This window comes from Rhizoctonia solani, chromosome 5 (genome assembly GCF_016906535.1).
Source record: "Rhizoctonia solani chromosome 5, complete sequence".
NCBI classification, from domain to species: domain Eukaryota; kingdom Fungi; phylum Basidiomycota; class Agaricomycetes; order Cantharellales; family Ceratobasidiaceae; genus Rhizoctonia; species Rhizoctonia solani.
This window is the reverse complement of record NC_057374.1, coordinates 1356015-1369726: the sequence shown is the minus strand read 5'-3', so window position 1 is coordinate 1369726 and position 13712 is coordinate 1356015. Positions and strand designations below refer to the sequence as shown.

The 13712-nt window shown below is 46.8% G+C and overlaps 4 protein-coding genes across 4 annotated transcripts; 1 reads left to right on the top strand and 3 right to left on the bottom strand.

The window, feature by feature from the left end:
* Nucleotides 1–2704: 2704 nt before the first annotated feature.
* RhiXN_09247 (Squalene/phytoene synthase) lies at nucleotides 2705–3759 on the top strand (the record flags this gene model as incomplete). Its single annotated transcript, XM_043329063.1, has 4 exons — nucleotides 2705–2965; nucleotides 3030–3125; nucleotides 3178–3276; nucleotides 3334–3759. The coding sequence occupies 4 exons, from the start codon at nucleotides 2705–2707 to the stop codon at nucleotides 3757–3759; spliced, it is 882 nt and encodes a 293-aa protein (XP_043180509.1).
* A 762-nt stretch (nucleotides 3760–4521) lies between these two features.
* On the bottom strand, nucleotides 4522–6779 carry RhiXN_09246 (Sugar (and other) transporter; the record flags this gene model as incomplete). Its single annotated transcript, XM_043329062.1, has 12 exons — nucleotides 4522–4632; nucleotides 4692–4797; nucleotides 4849–4996; nucleotides 5046–5215; nucleotides 5276–5374; nucleotides 5425–5714; nucleotides 5767–5860; nucleotides 5913–6000; nucleotides 6054–6133; nucleotides 6255–6315; nucleotides 6376–6476; nucleotides 6526–6779. 12 exons carry the CDS (start codon nucleotides 6777–6779, stop codon nucleotides 4522–4524), a joined length of 1602 nt encoding a protein of 533 aa, XP_043180508.1.
* Nucleotides 6780–7483: 704 nt separating this feature from the next.
* Nucleotides 7484–11644, bottom strand: RhiXN_09245 (uncharacterized protein; the record flags this gene model as incomplete). The annotated part of the gene is made up of 11 exons (XM_043329061.1): nucleotides 7484–7754; nucleotides 7803–7899; nucleotides 7964–8059; nucleotides 8212–8313; nucleotides 8367–8538; nucleotides 8588–9102; nucleotides 9139–9244; nucleotides 9295–9622; nucleotides 9673–9926; nucleotides 9982–10154; nucleotides 10222–11644. 11 exons carry the CDS (start codon nucleotides 11642–11644, stop codon nucleotides 7484–7486), a joined length of 3537 nt encoding a protein of 1178 aa, XP_043180507.1.
* Nucleotides 11645–12033: 389 nt separating this feature from the next.
* RhiXN_09244 (alternative oxidase) lies at nucleotides 12034–13626 on the bottom strand (the record flags this gene model as incomplete). Its single annotated transcript, XM_043329060.1, has 8 exons — nucleotides 12034–12103; nucleotides 12160–12411; nucleotides 12467–12517; nucleotides 12782–12885; nucleotides 12937–13054; nucleotides 13122–13217; nucleotides 13270–13354; nucleotides 13443–13626. 8 exons carry the CDS (start codon nucleotides 13624–13626, stop codon nucleotides 12034–12036), a joined length of 960 nt encoding a protein of 319 aa, XP_043180506.1.
* Between the last annotated feature and the right edge of the window lie 86 nt (nucleotides 13627–13712).

Here is a 13712-nt window from a genome sequence, read left to right as displayed (position 1 = left end):
TTGCCTTGTAACGTTCGAGCCCCATCTTCTCTTGATGCTACCCTTATGTTCCAACGAGCCTGCTAGAACGTCGGCCTAGAGCGAAGCTTCGCAATCCATCATAGGGTTATGATTCCTTGGTGACATCGGCACCCAATACTTTATCCCCAAGATTTCATTGCATACACTGTTCGGGAATGGCACATGATATCCTAACAAGTGGTTTATGGCGTGCCCTCTGGGTTCGGTTCCCCCAATATCATTCGTTATTTGGTTGTTTGGCTATTTGGCTATCGTATCATATATTCAATATACACACATGATCCCATTTCGCAAGGTTCACGCCACGGAAGAAGAATCAAAAGATGAAGACGGGTTCCTTGAGCTTGGGTTGTCCTCAGAGGTGAAATCCGAGATTAGATTTTGATTAGGTCAGCTCGTTCTTCGCCCTCCCTCGAGTATCTTGGGACCTGAGGTGACCACGGTACAGAACGAACTTGTACCTACGGAAATTCTCATGAGTCGGATGGCGTTGCAAAGCCACGAGGCCATAAGTGCCTGAGTTTCATGCTCAAAATAGCTAATGCTCAGACCTACATATTCTCGAGTTAAGGGGCAGGCGTCCGACTTACCGTCTGGGAGAGTGAGTTGAGCAGGTGGCTCATAGAGTAGATGTGTCGTTTCCCACTGAGCTACATGGATGGTATTGTCTTAGATGTGGCCATCAGCACCCGAAGGTTTACATATATTCGTAAATGCATATAGATATGGGATCTTGCCTTTATTGGACTCGTATCCATGGGTCGTAATTTTGGGTAATACAGCACCTTACATGGTGTCTTCTTAGTTGTATTTGTACACATACCTTATTATACGTTGCCCACGCGGTCCGTGTTCATGCAGTATGAAGTACCCACCAACATAGCGATTCTATAATTCCGAGCCATCCATTCACCCTGGAAGTAAATTATGCTCCATTATGTTCCTCTGGTACATCACTCCATCCAACTATTTCTTACACCGCATTTCTTGTGACTTGTTCACACTTTTATGTAGATGGGTGAATTTCTCTCTGTACTTGAACAAATAGCACTTAGCTATACGCAAATTTAAAGTGACGTAGTCGTGTTATTGAATTAGAGCCAGTAGCTGGTCGCGCTTACTTGTAATTCTCCGACCGCATGAATTGATAATCCACTATGTAATATTATATCGACCAATACTCTTGAAATGGAAACAAATACAAGGCAATTGCTGTGTGTAATTTCCACAGTCTAGTTATAAATTGATGTCCTTGAGCGCTTGCTTGCGGTATAACCCCCTCCCCCGTAGCAGATATGGTAGCTGTTGGGAGAATATGCGTACAAAGGCACAACCACATGTTCCTGAGAGCAAGCTAATAGTATGGATATTTTGGTCTATATTGTAATGATGGGGTTGGTGTTGGTTGCAAGTCCCAAGAGCAAACCAAAGGGCAACTCATTGGTACAACCAGTACAGAAAACTCATATTAAGCTTTGGCCCAATTGTCTAAATTTTAGTTATATCGGTCGTAGTTTCTCTTGATTTGACCAGGAAATTCGTATATGAACAAAATTTAATTGCAGTCATGTGTCCAAAGATCCAAGAAGATGCGTCGTCTATTTATATTAACTTTTGTGAGTACTCTGACTTGGATTTCGGTCATTCCCCCAGGGCTCGGCCCTCTTGGCACTGGCGTGATGAATTAAATCACTCTCTGGCTTGTGAGTAGCACAATTCAAGAAGGACACTAAGATGGCAGAGATTTGGACCAACCGCCCAAGTAAAGGAGATGGGTGCTTACATCTACCTTAGTTTGAACAGTAGTAAATATAGTTTCGAAACCCAAACCGTAATGTCTGTTGTGCCCTCCCCCCCCCCATCTACCCAATTCTCTCATCGATCCTGGAGGTCTTTGGGAAACTAACATATCTAAAGAATTTCTGAGACAATTCCAGAGGATGTTGGAAATGAGCCTCCTACTTTTTGATTACTGTGGTCAGCCTGGAGGAGAGATTCAAATGTCAATTCGGAGATATTGAGCAGGGGAGTAGGAGTGATGAAGCGAGAAGCCAAACTTACTTCTCAAGCATGCGCATTAAACAAGTTGAAAAGGCTCAAGCCCCGGATCAATATTTCCATTTGCCTCCCTATTGCCATGCATATAGCTGGATATTCGGCTAAGTCGTATAAAGGATCCAGAATCACATTTGGCCCCTAACAATGTTCACTCGCGATTGCAGTAGCATACTGATAATACATTGTGGCTGCTCCCATCTCTGTCTACCAACTTTTCCTTACCACATATCCCGGCATCGGATATTATTTCGAATATTTTACAGACGTGTCTTGGTTAAATCATGAGGCAACCTGATGCATTTGGTTATTGGTTTGATCAATGGTACAGTTGGCAACAGGTACTTTCGGATCGCCAAAGTAGAGATGGTAATCAAAATAATTATTTATCTGGGATCTCAAATAAAAATAAGACAGCAAGTGATATTAACGCTAGGAAATACAAATGGTTGGCAAGCGGTATGTATATATAGCCTTGTGCCCATACGATACACTCCAAGCACTGGCTTGATTTACCAGCCCCGCACTGAAGGAGTGCAGAATAGCTATGTCATCGCCGTCTTAGGGGTCATCTCAAGAATGTGACCTATTTAAATTTCAAAGGATGATCACAAGATCACATGATATCATGTCTCTCTTCACTGGTAGCCATTCTCGTCGAGCTTTACTCACGTCGAAAACTTTTTGTGGACAAGGGAGTTTCATTGATTTGGCGCAAAAATGTCGATTCATGGCAACGGGCAACTCAGGGGTCGGTGTAGGAGGTACTAATGAAGCGAATGCATACTGCCGGGAGCTTGTGAGAAAGCATGATTATGAATCGTACCTCTGCTCCTATTTCTACCCAAGGGCGGCACAACCGGGTTACTTTGCGCTGCGGGCATTCAATGTGAGTGATTTTTAGTGTGTAATGGAACTCTTTTTCTTGGCAAATACTGATGTTTGGATGCAAGGTCGAACTTGCGATGATCAGAGAATCAGTATCTAGGCCCATAATCGGAAAAATGAGGATGCAATTCTGGAGAGATGCAATCAAGTCCATTGGTGATGTGTGTGCATTATATCTGCGTAAGATCTACAGCTCATCCCACATGACCGTAGGATAGGCCAATGAAGCACCCTATCGCGATTGCTCTTCATGAAGCGTCCCAAAATGCCAAACTTTCTCCTTATTACCTCAAAAGAATGGTTGATGCTAGAGTGGGTATATGTTTCTATAAAGACTGTCAAATAGTAATGTCTCACCAGCCAAGATAGGAGGAAGATCTTGATCGGGAATCACACACGACCTTGGAAGGGGTAACCCAATATGCTGAATCGACATCGTCGACGCTTCTGTATCTCCTGCTTGGTTTGCTCCATCAGAATCATTCGGATACACTCGCTCATGCTGCATCTCATATTGGGGTTGCTAGCTCTCTTGCCACGCTCTTGCGTGCTTTGCCTTTCCACGCTGCCAACCGGAGGATGATTATACCGGTGGAAATTACAGCAAAGCATGGTGTACGACATGAGGAAGTTTTTCGTACGGGTGGTGGTGCGCAAGGAATAGACGATGCTGTATTTGAGTTTGCAACCGTAGCGAACGATCACATCCTTACGGCTCGTGACGCTTTCAAGGATTCTGGAGTGCCAAGCCAGGCGATGCCCGTGTTTCTATCGGCAGTGAGTGGATGCTTTTGATTAGTATCTCTTGTAGATGAATAACCGAGCGAGTTGGTTTAGGTTCCGGTCGCGTCGTTCTTGTCTAGGCTAGAGCAGGTCAATTTTGACGCATTCGCTCCTCAATTACAGACGAAATCATGGAGACTTCCGCTTGGCATTTGGCGCGCGAGCCGTACCCGGAAATTTTAGTTTAGAAGTGCATGAAATAACAGAAGATTTTGCGGTTCCAAAGAAAGTCACCTCACGCTTAATGGATTATTGATTGAGGTCTAATCGCGCAAGCACGCGTTATTTTCGGAACAACTTGGAGAAGGCTCAATGGGCCTGCATCTTTTACAACTTTATTGCGCCAACGCGGCCGGTAAATCCCTTAATGCGAGCTTAGTGAACGGAAGGGTGTGGCGTGGGCCGGTAAGCAAGATAATGCACACACTTTGGGGTTCATGAGGCCACTTCACCTAAAGCCATCGATATGAAGCTCCAGTCTGCCGAAATGGTACCGTACCCAATCCCACGGCCGAGCGTTACAAATTCTCTATATCTGCAGCCCATTACATCCTGTCCGGAATCTAACGAAATATATGCGCTTTCAGCCCATAGCCCAACTTGCAAACGCTCCGGAACGAGACATACTAGAAGCATAACGTTCGAGGAAAACACAATCATGTTTCAATAACCGTCTATAGTACATAAACAAGATATGGTTGTGTACAAGGATAGAAGATACAGTCAACTCTTACAAGAAACCTTGTATTCCAAGCGGAGACTATTATCATGAATTCAGGCACTCGTCTGATTCTTCCTGGCTTTCAATGTTGCAGCGTGTTCCACACTGTATTTGCGCGGATTAGGCTCTGAAAACACCTCGTCGATCTGCTCGAGAGTGAGACCCTAAAAACAAACGGCGTATAAGATGACGACAATTTGCAGCTGCTCGACCATAACTGTACCTTAGTTTCCACAACGAACATGTATATCATGACCACTTCAAAAGAATCCCAAGCCAAGAAGATGATATAAGTCTTCCATCCGAGTTTCTCAAGAGCAACAGGGAGGCTAAGTATTAATAATTAGTGAGCGCATATATAGAGTGATATACACACTTACCCGAATGTATTGATACAAGAAGATGCTTGGGTAACTACGTTCAAGAAAGCAAGGCCCTTTGCGCGAGATTGATAGCTGAGCACTTCGGCCGGATACAATGCTTGAGTAGGCGTCCAGCCGAAGGAAAATATGACCATGAACAAGTAGACTACGAGATCACATTAGTATAGAATGGGGGGGGGGGGACAATCCCTCACTAAATGAAATCCCAGCATTAGCTTGAGTGCTATTTCCATTCGAGCTGAGGAGTCCGATAATAATTGCAAGCATCAGCACGAGAGTGGTAGTGCTTCCGAGAAGCAGAGTCCGGCGACCAAGGCGATCGATCAGCACGGAGCCGGTAAGTGCGCCAATCATAGAGGTCACACTATGCGTTATTGGTAAGCAAACAGTTATATTAATTATTGCCAGTGTTTATAGCACTCACGAGTTAACAAAGTTTAGTGTGAGCCTCTTATTTTGTGACGTAATGCCAGCTTGTTCTAGGAGTACTGGGAGGAAGTAGGTAATCAAGCCGTTCCCAGATCTTTCAAGTAATCAGAGACACGCGCGGGTGTATTCCGAAGTTTAACCCACAGTTGCCCAAAAGCACCAATCATGATAACCATGTAAGTTCGGTAACGGTCGGTTGCTGTCCTGAAAAGACTCCTGAAATCCCAGAATCGTTTATCTGTGCCATCCAGGCTTGTCTTTTCTTCTATTTCTTCCATTTCAATCTCTACGACAGGCGAATACGGGTCATTCGTAGCCGAGTGAAGCTTGGCGAGAATGGCGCGAGCTTTATCCTTCTGTCCATTCGCATACAGCCAGCGGGGAGACTCGGGGCAAAGGAAGACGAATAGCACATTGATTCCAGCGGGAACAGCCTATCGGAAATAGAACTTAATCCAGCTCGGGCACCATATTGAGGCTGCGTACCTGAATGTAAAGTGGGAGACGCCAAGAGAGCTCATTGCTCCAACGACCAGTAGAGACCATCATACCCGTGGCCGTCATTGACCCGACATAATAGCTAGCGAGGACATTAAACCTCCATGCGGTGTGATACCTCAATTCATACATACAATGAGTTCAGCACCCCAAGCCAGAAGCCTCGAGTCTGCGGCGGAACGATCTCAACCAAGTATGATTTCGCCGAAGCACCCGCACAACCTGATTGACTAGTCAGATGATGGCAAACCATATTCGAATGAGATGTTACGTACCGACGCCCAGACCCGTTAGGAAGCGACCGCCAATGAATGTTCCACGATGAGTTGCAGTTGCAGTCACGACGGCTCCGATGCTGTAAACAGAGGTGTAGCGATCAGGACGTGATTCGGATACCGGCAAGGGAGAATTTCGGCCAAGCACCACCCAGCCAAGAGAAGTCGGTGTACATGACTGAAATAGATGTATTCACTCACACGAGGATTGAATTACCAAAGAACATAGAAGCACGGCGACCAAATCGATCTGGAAGGTAAGCTGGATCGTGTGAAGTTTGAGTACGCCATAGTAGGTCCCTTTCAAGAACGACTTGCTCACCAGCTGGAATAGCCCCGACGAGCGCCCCGACGGTGAAGATACCAAAAATAATTCCAGTCTTAGCACCAGCACCACTCATCCCAAAGTAGTGCTGATATTGCCTGAAGAGAACGGTCAACGCAGCTATACCAGACAATAGACTGGACTTACGCCATTGTATTGATCCCACCCATAACAGTACCATCGAATCCAGAGTCTCCAGAGCAACAGCAAATACAAAGAGTAATCAGAATGGATTGAATTCCACGCCAGCTCCAAGTTTTGTGACCAGGGTCAATTGCAAGAGCCGCAGCCATCCGCTCTTGTCGTTCAGCGGCAGACCCACTGACCTGTGGTTTAGCATCGTAGTGTTCAGTTGGGGACGCCTTTCCGTCAACCGAGGCGTTGTCTTTCGAACCCGCCATAGTAGAAGAGGCTCAAACTATGAACAAGGTACAGAGGGAACGTAGAGTACCACTTCCCATGAAGAGGTGACCTTGGGGCTATTTGAACCCCTCACTCCCCGAGTAGTTAGGTTTGTATTCAGGTATTTGATCCGATTGGTCGACCCTGTCAGTGTGGTCTTGGCTAATTCACGGAGAGAAGGTATTAGTAATTAAACCACCCAAACCGACGATTAACCTAGGTGCCGAGCTCAATGGTCATGTGTGCTTTGTGTGTGAAAATAGTGATCATACTCTGCGGCCAGCATGCCGACTGGTTAAAGTTCGGAAGAGTCTTGGCGATGGACCAATCTCCATACGGAGATGTATCTATTTCCAAACTAAGTAGCACAAAAGGTAAAGTGCCAAGCCTAGTCCAGGCTCGCTCAAATTCGATTCTTGTATATTTTCTACATATAATAGGTTGTTGTGAGAATACTGCACCAGTGCCTGATTCGTTCCAATGTATCCCATGATGAGGCTGAAACGGTTGCCGTAAGGGGTACGAGTGCTCATCACAACTATCCAATAAACTAGACTGCGACGCCATTGCGCTTGTTGTATTACTCTATTCGAATTGTAACCTGAATTTGTCTATGGGAATATTGTATATCTGCGATCAATCAGAAAGTATAACGATGAGAATACCAAAGCGGGATTACTATGAAATACTATGAATGACCCTGTCATTCAGATACCAATGCTCCCTGACGTCTCATGTGCTTCTCCCTCGTTAGCAGCATGCGCGAAAGGCGCTCTATCTCAGTGTTAAGAACCCAACACCAAACGTCTCGTTCTAGGCGGCTGCGAGCCTTGCAAATGATGAGTTTATGCTTGCCGCCCAGTGGCGCTATAGTTGGTTCGTCTTTAACCGTCGATTCAGAAGAAAGCAAAGGATCCAGGGGTATATGAGTGTTATGGGGGCGATACCATATTATGAAGGTAGTATCTTCCTCGCTGGAAGCTCGTGAGTCGAAGAAATCGGCTATGATCAAAGAGAAGTACCTGTCATCAGATTCTAACCCGTCTTGGTACCTTCGGGGGATTTTCTGCCGAGAATCCACCCCCGCGGCGCGGGGTAATGATCTCATAGCAATCTGGCCTGTAAGTTACGTGTGTTGGTCAAAGGGATACAAATGTCTGCCCTTCTCCAAGTCTGGACATACCAGAATAAACATAAGCATCGGCGAGGTTAACTGTTCGAGAATGACGGTGGTACGATGTCACATTCGGAGTAATATGGAAAAGGACAAGATGCCCTCCTGTAAGGACATGGAAATGGTGCCTACAGTGATCTTCATGAGTGACGACATTAGGGCATGGCTTCAGCACCTACTTGAACTGTTTCCTTATCCCCTTTTTTGTATAGAGACGGCCAGCTCTAACAATCGCTCTACATCCCTCCAAAACACACCAATTCCAAAACTGGGGTATGCAAACCGATCAACAAGAGTTTTGTGCAGAAAAGGATTGATTACCTTGGCCAGGTATGGGGAAGCACCATCCGGAACCCACCCTACAAGCAATTTATTGATTTGTCAATCATCTCTGACGCCCTAACGAACGAACCTTCGGGTGCTTCTTCCCTCCCAAGTTTTGGTATGGTGAACCGTACCCGACCTTGGGTGGCAAACACCAATTCCATTTCGTCTCGGGCATCTACCCTGTGTCTACGAGTCCAGTACTTGATCAAGTTGCGCAAATTTGCGATCCACTCGAGACATATGTTTCTAGAATAGGCCTGGCCGAGCCACTCAGTACCCAGTGGACAAGTAGTAAACAACACAAACCTCAAACCGGATGACACGCCCTGATCGCATAATCAACTCGAATGATCGCTTCATTTTGAGTCGTGCCTTGTCTTCGTTTCTTGACAAGTACTCATCCCCACCCTCATCCTCACCGTCCGAAGCATCTGCTTGATCTACCCAACCATCATCAAAGTCATCGTGCTCGTGCGTATCATTTGGGAGACGCTTTGTAGACCTCGCAACCCCTATATCGATGGTCCCGGTAGGAGGTGTAGGTTCGACTGCTCTTCGAACGGCAAGGATACTTCGTAGGTCGATATATCCATCCGCATTTAGGATCATACATCTCGCACGCCAAAGTTCTCTCTGGCGTACGATTTGTCGCCCGGTATCGTCGAGGGGTTGCTGGACTAGCACAGGAGGTGCAGGCGGCTCCGCATCGGCGTACCGCAGCGTGAACAAATAGCCATCGTGGGAAGTGAGATACACATTGGTACGAGTTAGGGTTTTGGGTTTAATTCGGTGTAAATAGCCTTCAACCGCTGGTGGTTCGTCTGCGAAGGAGCATGTCAGCATGTATATAGGTGTACGTAACGGAACGAGTTTGGTCTTGCCTAAACTAGAGCCATCACTAAGCGCAACATGGGTTGGCGCATGCAATCCCAGGCGAATCTCCAGTTGTGATGGAAGGCTTGGCTATCAAATTGTTGATCACTCATTCGCGTTTAAATTAATTCTCCACCTACCTGTCTCAGCGCCAGACCAAAGAGGACCTGCCAATCAATCTCTTTGCCCTCATCGTCGGTTTCTTGCCATACCCAATCTAACTTGCTCTCTTTTCTCCAAGCCAATTCTAACCGACTTCCACGCAGCGCGGGTGATTCCATCATCGAGTCCCAATCCGGAAGGCCCCGAAGTGACCGGCCACAAGCTTCGATAAGATACGAACGGGTAAAACGTTTCCACGAGTCGCTTGCACCATGGTCTAGGTCTGGTATGTCAACGCGAACGCGAGTACCCAGGGCCGGGCAGTGGATGTCAATGGTGTCTGGAAGCTTTCCACCAAGGTACCTCCTGAATGACAGATGAGGCATCCTTCTGCGAGTTGGTCGGATCAAACTCACCAAAGGTTCCAAATCCAGTTCAGCGCCCTCGTGCGGCTCTTGACTTTGCAAACAAAAATGTTGGTTCCGATCGGTGCCCGATGAAATCTTGCGCGTTTTGATGGAGTACCGGTTCGAACGGGTGTTGGAGGACATGTCAAGCAAAATGTTGAGTCGACGTGTGAATATAACGATACGCTGGTAACCCCCTCGGTCAGGGGTACCACAAACGCCAAATCTTTGTGGCCTAGTATTCGTTCCTTCCCTGGAGTAGCCTAGTGATGTGTCAGTTCAGAGAGGTAGGTGATTAGGCTGATATCAAAAGTTTACGTAGTCTTGATACAGCTCCACACGGTCCTCCCTGTCATTAGACCGTCGCCATACAACGAGCATCTCCTTCCATTGCATTTCTTGTGTATCAGGGTGGCGCCTCGCTTCAGCCTCATCATAGGGCTTGGGGAGTCCAGAAGACCTGTTGTACGCCGCTCGGACAAGCATCCTATCTGTTCGAGCGTGAGATTGCACTTCCAAAATATTGTTCTAAACGCGAATGAGACATCGAGAACTTACCTCTTAATACAATTCCGTCCTCAGGAATACGGGTTTGCTGGGCCTGAAGGGCCACAGCAGCCCCTGCACTCGTGGTATCCGTCGGTTCAGACTCCCGGCCAAGGACCTCTGCGGGTGATGCAGGATTCTCCGAAGGAGCTTGAGCGATTATAGGTAACGCAGATGGAGCTGACAAAGACGTTGAACGATGCAGTTTACTGAACGGATCGAGTGCTGTATCAGAAAGAGGTTTTGGCGACTCGGCGAATACTACTGATCGTTGCTTGATTGAGCCTCCTTTGAGCGTCCCAAAATTACGACGCAAGGCTGAACGGAGACCATTTTCTTTAGACTCCAAGCTGTGTATTTGAGGAGAGCTCAAAAGAGCAGGCAAGTGCGACTCGGATGCATTTGAAGGGCCAGGTTTGGGCTGTCCACTCAGAACGTTTGGAATACCAATTGTAGAGTGTGGCCTCGGTTTCCTTGTTTTGGAAGAATTACGGAGAAGTGGGGATGAAGACACAGGGCTATCCACACGCTGGGTAGCATCGCTAGTTTGACTCGAAGGCTCTCCAAGTCTTGATTGAGAGAGTGATACCTTGGAGGTATTGCTCAGAGTTTCCCCAAAAACACAGTCGCTCGATTTCAACTTGCCCTTGGACCTTGTGTCAAAGACAGAGGCCTCTTCGTCAGAATTGGATGATCTCCTAGATCGTGCGGTCATAAAGGTTTCCATTGTAGTTGTACGAGATGGCGGAGGAGGGGAGACTGGTCCATCACCAGTATGAAATCCAGTGGGCGAGTGGGCCACTGGGCTTTGTGAACCGTGGTTCATACCGTCTCCTCGCCCATTTTGTGGTTGCGAGACTGTGGACGAACCCATATCCCCAAGAACGTCCATCCCTACCTCAAAACTTGCCCCAACCCAACGTCTTGCCGAAGCATCTGCAGGCAATGGGACACGACTCCACCCTCCAGCATGCCACTTCTTCCATATTTCATGCTCAGAGAAATGCTTTCGATCTCCACCCCTACTGACGAATGCACGTAGCAGACGTTTTCGGGAAATCTTGCGTGCCCGTGATGATGCCGTGCCCGAACAACGGTCAGAAGCCGAACCGGATTCCGAGTGATCTTCGTGATGTTCTGATTCTGAGCTACTAGTATCGTCGTCTGCCATGTTATCCCTTGCGAAATCCTCGTTGGTAAATTCTCCAGTCAAATTTGCAGCAGAGTTGTCCCCAGACGAAGCGGCACGCAGTCTAGCTGCGGTATTTTCAGGCATAGGCCCAATGAAGATCCGCCGTCGACTTCGAAAATGATCGTCATCGAAATGATCTTTGGTTGCTGGCGAAGGATAAACTCCAATAGGCGAATCTCTAGCCACGCTGGCTTGTCGCGGTGCCTCAGTCACTCCAACGGAAGAAATATTCACATGGGGCATTATAAGCCTATCTGAATGTGTGAACGTAGGAGGTTACAGCAAATGTCGCTAAAAGGACGAGTATATCCTTGCAGGAGAGCTAGGAGTCCAGGGCCCACAGTTGCTCAAGTAGAGATTTGTAAAAAAGAATAGCACAGTATATAAGAATTATATGGGTATTGGACCTGAACAAGGTGGAAACCGCTTGAGTTATGCAACAAAAGGCAGAGGTTTTGGTTGAAAGGAAGAAGGCGCAGGAAGGCGGAGTGACGTCAAATCCAAATAAGTGCAAAGAAAGATTAGTTGCAAATATGGTAATTATATTGGAGTGGTGGGAAATGAAGTTTGAACACAGAACTTGGACATGTATATGAATTGGAACGAAGAATTAACGAGAAATTGTCACATGCTTAATGCTTGGCCTGGTCAAGTAATTGCCTTGACTCCTCAACAAAAGCAGCTGACTCCTTACGTGTGAAACTAATGGGGAAACGGTAAGTAAGCGAATGTTATCCAATCCCATACCTCAAACTCACCCGGGGCGTGCCCCTTTGATATTCATGTCAGGCTCTCGAATAGCAAAGGGGTTTAGATCTTCTTTGTATTCTAGATTTGCTAAACTATGGTTCACGAACCGGTGGGTCGATTCGTCAGCTCGTACGGCCTTTACCACGTCAAGAAGTGTTGCGTCTGGTGCCAGACGCCAGTAGTCGATTGCGATGGATGGGGCTGGCTTGCTAGCCCATTCAGGAAAATGGCCTGCCTCAATTTCGGCAATACATCGGGTGCTGGGCGCATGAACCATCAGTCCGTAGCTCTACTTGTGAGCTGCTCTACACTTACTAGGTCAGAACTGCTTCTTCTTCTAGGAACCCAACAAAACGGTGACATGTTCTTGGAGAAACGATGTAACTCAAGAAAAAGGCATTATAAAACACTCCTTGGGCTCCAAGGACGAGTGCTCTAAGCCAGAGTGACGGTTTCTGGTAGTTGAATGAATGACTATGATCCCAGGTGTACGCGTAGCTTAAAATTGAATACCTTGACTGTCATAAAGGTCATCAGATGCATACGCTCATTCTCCGCTTCTTCAAGAAGGGTATGAATCCAACCAGCATCACGTCTCTGTGTAATATGTTACCAGAAGAGAGCGCATACAATGAGAAGTATATACTTGCCATTAATCTCAAGCTTCGGAGGTGACGGAGAGTTGCGGCAACCATTCCTGGAACCCCAGCAATTGTTTCAAGGAAGAGAATGCGCTAATATGTACATCAGTTTAGAATCTTTGGTCCCAGCCTACATGTGCATACCATAAGCCACCCTTCTTCTGTCATAAGATAGCCACCTTTTCTTAGCTCTGCAATCGACATATTGGATCCCTCAGGAATGGTTTTATGCTTATAGCCCGATAAGATGTCAAAGCATCGCCTGAAAACAGCGTATCAACTTGGTTAAAACTTATCAAGGAAAGGGCCTTGTCGACTAAAATACTCACCGAGCTATCTTGACTAAACCAAAGGCAAGCTTATCACCCAGGTTCTCGGCGGGTCGATGGAATACCGAGACCGAATTCAACTCTTCTTCAGTATACCTATACTTGCAGGCGTCAAGCCCGATTTCTGAGCTCGTAGTGGAAAACATACACAGGATGGAAGAGTACCCAATCTCCAGTTGGAGTTGGAGTGACTTGATTCGCCGAGTGATAATCAGTGCGAGCAGCCTTTGCCCCTAACACTTCATCTATATGGGGTTTGGAAGAGTCAGTTAGTACACGAAAACCTCAAAACGGACTCGTGCTCGCCCTTGTAGTGTAAACCCTCGGTAGGCAAACCTTTACTATCCCTTACCGAATCTCCATCCTTAGTGACATACTTTGTGACTTCTGGGCTTTTCCTCGCAGGGGTGGTTAATATCGTGCGCCTGAGAGCAAAGTTAGATCCCCGAACTAGACCGGGGGTAGTTAGATGAGAAGCAAGTCTTGGATATGCGACGCGTAGCATAAGTGATAGTAGCAGCAGTGATATACGAGTTCCAATACGATGCTTGAGTGCAGTGGTATGGCATCCACTGTTGTCTTTAAGTATGA